This window comes from Oncorhynchus masou, chromosome 19 (genome assembly GCF_036934945.1).
Source record: "Oncorhynchus masou masou isolate Uvic2021 chromosome 19, UVic_Omas_1.1, whole genome shotgun sequence".
Taxonomy (NCBI): domain Eukaryota; kingdom Metazoa; phylum Chordata; class Actinopteri; order Salmoniformes; family Salmonidae; genus Oncorhynchus; species Oncorhynchus masou.
The window spans coordinates 33132228-33140279 of record NC_088230.1 but is presented as its reverse complement, the minus strand read 5'-3'; the positions used below and the strand labels follow the sequence as shown (position 1 = coordinate 33140279).

At 41.1% G+C, this 8052-nt stretch overlaps 1 protein-coding gene across 1 annotated transcript; it reads left to right on the top strand.

Annotated features, from left to right (window-relative positions):
- The first annotated feature begins 351 nt into the window (after positions 1-351).
- Positions 352-6945, top strand: si:dkey-1h6.8 (uncharacterized). The gene is made up of 2 exons (XM_064925703.1): positions 352-509; positions 2694-6945. The coding sequence occupies exon 2, from the start codon at positions 2817-2819 to the stop codon at positions 4677-4679; it is 1863 nt and encodes a 620-aa protein (XP_064781775.1). The 5' UTR covers positions 352-509; positions 2694-2816; the 3' UTR covers positions 4680-6945.
- The last annotated feature ends 1107 nt before the right edge of the window (positions 6946-8052 follow it).

Here is an 8052-nt window from a genome sequence, read left to right as displayed (position 1 = left end):
ATCTGCACACAAACATGCTAAAACGTGTATTAATGAATTGACGGTACTCCTATACGTTTTGAATGATGGAAATGTGTGTTTTCATGGATGGAGCAACTGAAAGAGACAAAACTGAATATTAAATGCATACCATCTAAAGACATTACAGAAATTGGATAGCAAGGCTACTCTAGTCCGTTCTGTCCTGCCTCCGTAACGTTTATATGATTAGGAGGCCTCCACGCATTCCATATTTTTATTGAATGACACATTTCTCTAAATAAACTGTCAATCACCTGGTTTCCATGGAAACTGGGTGGTACACTACCTGCGTGCTGCTCGCCGGAGTCTCTCTCGCTCGCTGCAGGCAGGGAGCAGGCATGGGTTTGAAAAGGATACTCAAGCCTGGCAGTGGCAGGGGCGCACTGTAGTTGAAGGAAACTGGAGATTTCTACTATAGCCGTCAACGCCAACCGATAACCTCCGACTAATTTTGTTCTTCAGGATTAGGCTTGATCAGGTAGACCCAGGTAGGCTATACGTGTATTTCCAGGATATTACTGTTGACCAGTAAATAGATTTAAAACTCAACCAAGCATGTCATCTCTCCGTTTCGCGTGTGAAGCAAGGTGGTGAGAGGGAGTGCAGGGTTCATCGTTTAGTTGGTAAAGATCATTTGGCGCCATAAATGCAAGCAAGCTTCATCAGCCTTGATGAAAGGAAAAATATCAATTGTAACCAAAAATATAAATTACAGCATATTACTGATAGCATGATAACTGTAGCATGTGCTTTGCATAATCCAATATCCTAAACCCATTCAATGCAATAGCCTGATGAGAGCTTGGATCATTGGAATTAGCTTAACTGAAATGTATTAGATATTAGAAATTAAAAGCCGATAGCCTGTCTGATATTGAGCCAATAATTTTCCAATAAATTCATTATAAAGGGGACAACATTATAATGCATTATATATGCCAGGTGGTGCTTGAAATATGATTATAATGTTCTACCTTCAGATAGACTAAATGGCCCTATACATTTTTGGTTATGCATATTTGTCTCATTTTCAGATCAATAAATTATTTCATATAGTAATTTAATCTTAGATAAAGGACACAGCTATGTACTGTATCTTGTCATCATTCAAGGAAAACTATCAACTAAGCAGCCATTTATAACAAGGTAAACAGGATGAGTCAACTGAGCCAGCCTGTAATTGTCTTGTCCATCATTCGAAGAGGCATGTTTATGAAAACATCTGTGTAATTTAATTATACATTATCAGTCTGAGTCAGATTGATATCTTTTTCTGGCAACAATGTGATATGAAACTGACAACTTAATTGTTTACTTCAGTTATATCAGACCGAAAGCTGTCTCAAAGACTAACTTCTGTCAGTCAGTTTATGAAAATACTTTGTTCAATTTGTTCAAGTGATCTTATATACAGTGAACTCCAAAAGTATTGGAACTGTGACACATTTGTTGTTGTTGTGGCTCTGTACTCCAGCACTTTGGATTTGAAATGACACAACGACTATGAGGTTAGTGCAGACTGTCAGTTTTAATTTGAGGATATTTTCATCCATATCGGGTGAACCGTTTAGAAATTACAACACTTTTTGTACCCAGTCCCCCCATTTTAGGGGACCAAAAGTATTGGGACAAATTCAGTTATGTGTATTAAAGTAGTCAAACGTTTAGTATTTGGTTCTATATTCCTAGCACACAATGATTACATCAAGCTTGTGACTCTACAAACTTGTTGGATGCGTCTGTTGTTTGTTTTGGTTGTGTTTCAGATTATTTTGTGTCCAATAGAAATGAATGGTAAATAATGTATTGTGTCATTTTTGAAGTCACTTTTATTGTAAATGAGAATAAAATAACACTTTTACGTTAATGTGGATGCTACCATGATTACGGATAGTCCTGACTGGATCATTAATTATCATAAGCGAGAAAGTTAGATGCACAAATATCATACCCCCTCCTAATGCTAATCTCCCCTTTTATTGTAATGGTGAGCAGTTAGCATGCCTTGTATGGTTGTAACTTTGTCACTCATCATTATTCACGATTCATTCAGGACTATCCGTAATCATGGTAGCATCCACATTCATGTGGAAGTGTTAAGAAACATTCTCTATTGTTATTTACAATAAAAGGTAACTCCAAAATGACACGATACATTATTCACCATTCATTTCTATTGGGCACAAAATTATCTGAAACACAACCAAAACAAACAGCAAATGCATCCAACAAGTTTGTAGAGTCACAGGCTTGATGTAATCCTTGTGTGCTAGAAATTTGGGACCATATGCAAAACTTTTGACTACTTTAAGCTTGTCCCAATACCTTTGGTCCCCTAAAATAGAGGAACTGTGTCCAAAAATGCTGTAGTTTCACCCGATATGCATGAAAATAGCCTGAAATGAAAGCTGATAGTCTGCACATTAATCTCATAGTCATTGTATCATTTCAAATCCAGGGTGCTGGAAACAACAACAAATGTGTCACTGTCCCAATACTTTTGGAGCTCAATGTATTTTATGTAGACTAAATGCTTAATGCTGTACATACATGATTACAGTAGCTTTGGGAATAACTGAAGGTTAATCAGCGTTTGGAATGAATGAATTAACATGGCAATGAACATGACAATTACAATTCTAATTTAGTCATTCTCTGTTGATTTTCCCCAGGTTTGAGGATTTGTTGGTGATTAGAAGAGAGAACTTGACAGCTTGCTGTGCATAAGTGAGGTGCGTTCTTCATTTCTAAGCCATCAGTAGCATTCACTTTGGTGCTGGGCTATAAACTAACCAATGGCGACAGAGGGGGACCAAGATGGACAGCGTCAGAAAAACGTTGTCTTGAAGAGGAAGTTGACCGGTCCACCCAGACTCCTCCTGGGCAAATCAAAATCCAACAACCAGAGAGGTGACAGGTCTGAGGCTCATTCTAAGAAGAGAAACAAAAGAGTGAACATCATCAACGGAACTCAGATGGATTCCTCCATCAGACAGTCAAATATAGAAGCTGGAGAGACGGGATCATCACAACTTGTAGCCACTTCAGACGACATCTGTACAACCTCAAAAATGGATGAGGATCAAGCTTCATCTGAACTACCCACTGAGCCCTCAAGGTGGCGCTCCACCTCAGATGAGGATGAGACCAGTGAAGGCCAATTGGAAGGACACAGTAAGTCGAGGAAATCAACAAAGCATGGCTGGAGAAGGTTATTTTCCCCGGCTCTCATTTGCGTCAGAAGACAAAGGAAGAAGTACGCTGCAAAAACTTCAATCCAGGGTGGTGACCAGGGAGTTGTACAAGCTGAGAGACTAACTCACACTGAAGCAAAGTCAATGGGAGAAGACACCATCTCCTTGAGTGACAAGTGTGTCCGCGATGCTCCTGACATTGACAATGTCAAGAAAAGGAGGCGCAGGTTTACCATCCGGACGTGGCCGACCTTCAAGCGGCTCTTGACAGTGTCTTACGTCCGCGGCCAAAGGCCAAAACAGGGAAATGTTGTGCAGGTGGTCTCTGAAGATGTCCAACAACCGTCAGTGACCTTCAGGAAGACATTTCAGCATTTTTTGATGTGTGGAAGAAGGGCATCTTCAGCTGTGATCCCTCTGGAAGACAAGGACACCCAGGACACTGGAGACAAGGACAACCAGGACACTGGAGACTCGCACAACCAGGACACTGGAGACAAGGACAACCAGGACACTGGAAACAAGGACAACCAGGACACTGGAGACAAGGAGACTGAGGTGGAGCCAATGGAGACACAAGACAGGGGACAACAGTGCACATCTGACATCCAGGGGGTTGAGCTTCTGGAAAAGGGGGCTGAGGTTAGAGGACAATGTACAGAGAGAGTGACCGTGTGTGCCGAAGTGAGTGCCCTGCAGCCCGAGAACGAATGCCCAACAGACACCCTAACGAGCACAGAGTCCCTACTAGTGAGTCCCATCCCGACAAGAGTAGGAAGACCAGAGGTAGATACAGAATACACAGAGACCAGTCCAATGGGTGATTCAAAGGAAACAGGGATATTGGAACCTAAAACTTCTTTCAAAACTAAGTTATGGGAAACTGAGACTTCTACCAGTACTGGCACAGACTCAAGCCTCGGTGAAGTCATCAATGTGACCATGGATGCTAACGAGATGCAAGGAGATGAACTGGATCATATCCAGTGTTTAGAGAAGGACAAGGTCATTGAGTCAGACTGTGCGATAATCAATACACTCAACAGCGTTGCCATGGACACTAATGAGTATCCCTCAGACTCAAATGGGATCATTTCTTCAGAGAATGCTGCTGAGGACTCTGCTGATGCATCTGAGGAGAATGACACACTCTGCATGATCACGGTAGATAACATTGTGCAAAATGGCCCGCCCTTGACCAACATCAGCATCACCCCCGGGGCTGACTCGGATCAGGATGTGTCCGACCAGGATAGCCATGAGGTGGGGGATGAAACCGGCAAGAGTGGCCTCCTGACGGAGGATGACCAGGACTTATTGTGTGGAGAGAACCTGTTAGTGCAGACGGCTCGCTTCTTGGTCCAGGCAGTCATGAGCGCTGCCAGGGAGCAGCTCTCAATGGAACAGAGAGGCACTCCCACCACAGTCCACAGGGAGGCGCAAGGGAGTCGAGATCACGCTTGACACCCCCTTCCGGCGTGTTGTGAACACGTATGTATGACCCCATTTGGATCAGCCGAGTTGCGTTCATTACGGCACACAGCGGAAAAAGTTTTAAAACATTTTGCAACAGAAAATGTAAATTATAGTTTCTTATTGAACCAGTAGTTTCTGTTTCAATCCGTTTTCTTCCGTTTTGTGTCTAATGAACACGAACCAGGATTATTGAGAAAATATATTTTTTAAATTAGACAAGTATACATCTGTAAACCACTTTTAAAGTTATTGTTGTTTACAACTTGTTGTTAACAAACCAAACTGCTGCTGTTCATATAAATCTAAACCAGAGAACCGTATTGACACAATACATTTTTACAATATATTCTCTTATATTGTACAAGTGGTGGCACTCAATTTTCACAATTACCATCACAAACATTTTAACTGTTCAGTGTGACTGTGTGTTTTGAAAATGATGGAACTAAGGGCTTTATTCAATCAATATCACAGAAAATCAGCGTTACTGCGTGATTGAATTTTCAAGGCAATGTTCCGACTGCATTCTCAGTAAACTCTGCATATGTCACCTCAATCGGAAATTACCTTCACATTTCTAGCGCACAATCTGTAGCTCTTCAGTGATACAGATTGAATATAGTCCTTATACCTCAATTACGGTTTATTTACCTATAGAACAGAAAGTCTCAGATTCTCAGATAAAGTTTATCTATTTATCTGAATAAAATATAGTTCTTAAAAAGCTGAGATCCGCGATAGGGAAACAGCGCCACTGGCTGCCCCAGGCGCATTTGTTATTGTTTTTTGTTTTGAGCCAATGAGCAACCAGCATCGTGATACATTACTCTGCGGTTTTATCGCGCAATGACGTGTAACGATGTCAGAGGGGAAAAACAATGCTGGTTGTTGATGTAACGTCTTCGTTGTTGTAATATCGCAAATGGTCACGGCAGTTTCACCGCTAACGATTCCAATTTTAATTAATCAAACATTTGCTGATGTATTTAAGATATGGTGATTATTTCACACGATGAAAGTCTTAGGCTCTTATTGACTAGTGTCTTGCCCTCTGGTTGCTGTTTAATAGATGTTTAAGCATACATTGCTCAGTTAAAAAGCTTTCTCTCTTATGTGTATAGAGACTATACAACGCTTAACGTTACACCTGTAACTTGTCATAAGAAAATATTAGGTACCCTAGTCCGAATCGAACTCTGTGCTGTTGTTTTTCTGTGTGAATGTCATTCTGTCATGGGAAAATAATGATTACACAGTTTGACACCTGGTGTACCTGGATAAATACAACCTTGTCTCCAGGTGGCTATTTGTTGTCATTCTGTCATCATTGCTTGACCTCCTGGACTTCAGAGGAGATTTTGCAGTATTTGGAAACAAGACCAGCAAACATCTGTCTTGATGCAACACAACATTCAATACATGGAGGCTTGCTGGTTTCCCAAAGGCCTCTTTTAGAGGTGGGGGACTGTGAGGCAAACAGCAATGACATCATTAGGAGTGGATACCAGGCTCTCGTAACCAAAACAATGTGTCATCCAATGATATGAGCCAACTCTCTGGTCTGACCATGAGCAGTATGTCCTGTATGTGTGATCACCCCCTTGAGATCTGGCTACGGAGGTAATCACTTCAGAGGAGTGAAGGGTGTTGACAGTCTTTTAATGTGACGGGTGAGGATTGATTCAATTGTGAAGAGAAAAAATTGCCTTTTCTAATTGAGTTGTGTGAGTAATATCTGGTTGATTTGTTGTTGTTTTATGTTAAGTGTGTATAACCTTGCTGGTGGATATTTATTTATCAATATAACTATATTTTCTGTTTGAAAACTGTCACCAATTAAATGATCGGACAGACATGTATAATCTCACTCCTGATCTACCTATTTTTAGCTGCAATATGTGAAAATGATCTTCCCCAGTGAGGTCTGCAGTGCGTTTCTATAGCGATAGAGCATCTTATCTTTAATTATAACCTACCTATCATCAAGAAACTACCAATTTGAACCATTACAGTTCTGTTTAGTTTCTCAGTTTCTTCTCATCATGCTTCTTCTCTGTTAATCAAGGCACAATAATAGTTTGCCATTTGATTGGGAGGGTGGGGTACTACTTACTGTTCTTACAGCCTCAGCTTAATCTTATTTTATGGAAGATTGTAACAATGTATTTTTGGACATTTTGTTATTATCACAAGTAAGAGTTTGATGGGTTCCAGCACTATCTGTCCTATAATAAATCAAAATATACTTAACCTAGTGCTTGAGAGAGAATTGTGCTGTCTCAGAGCCAGAAGCCATCTGTCAATTTTAATATTTTAATGCTGAGCTCCAGAGGGAAACATAAAACATTCTGTGTAGCTGTTCCATTAACCTGCTTCACTCAGAGGACCATGGCTACATCCCAATTCTCCACCCTTTTCCAGAAGTGTGTACTTGCACACTCCCCATAATGGATTTAAAAGCACATGATTGGTGTAAGCATTGGCTTGGGGGGAGTTTCCACCTTTGTTAAATCCATGTCGGGAACGTGTGCAAGTGCACACTTGCGGAAAAGGGTGGAGAATGAAAATTGTGACGCAGAAGAATAAGAAGAAGAGAGGCCTGATGGTACCTTTTGGGGATGAGTCCTTCAGCTCTGAAGTGGCCTCTGGTGGTAAGAAGTTGTTACTACAAGAACAGGGAACATAAAGCCTGGTTCAAGAAATGTTGCTGTTCTTGCTTACTCATTTGCAGTCCTTGTCTGGCGAAGTTTGGCATGACAATGAGTGACAAGGAGTCGGCATGATATAACACAAACAGACTTGCACTCAGGTTAGGGAACATACTAGGTGTGCTCTATAAATTGAGCTGTGTTGAGATTCTCCACCCTTCTCTAAGTGTGTCCTACTTTCTCTGTCCACTGTCCCCTTTAAAAACATGGTATTGGTGTAATCATAGGCTGATTAAAGTTACCACTGTAAATCAGGCTTTTACTTCCACGAGGGTGAGTGAATGTGTTTTGACACATTTCGTGGACAAGGGTAGAGCATGGGACTCAAGCAGTGGAGGCTGCTGAGTGGAGGACGGCTCATAATAATGTCTGGAACGGACTGAATGGAATGACAAACATTGAACATTGAAACTATGTGTTTGATACCATTCCACCTATACCACTCCAGCTATTACCATGAGCCCGTCCTCCTCAATTAAGGTGCCACCAGCCTCCTGTGGACAACAGCCATTGTATTTAGACACTGGTGTGTGTGTAACATTTACCTCATCACAATTACATGCAGCATTAAATAAACAGAAATAGTGAGAGGGAAAGGAATTCTGTTGTCGGAAACAGATGTTCGGTTTGTAGAAACTAAACATTCCTATCAA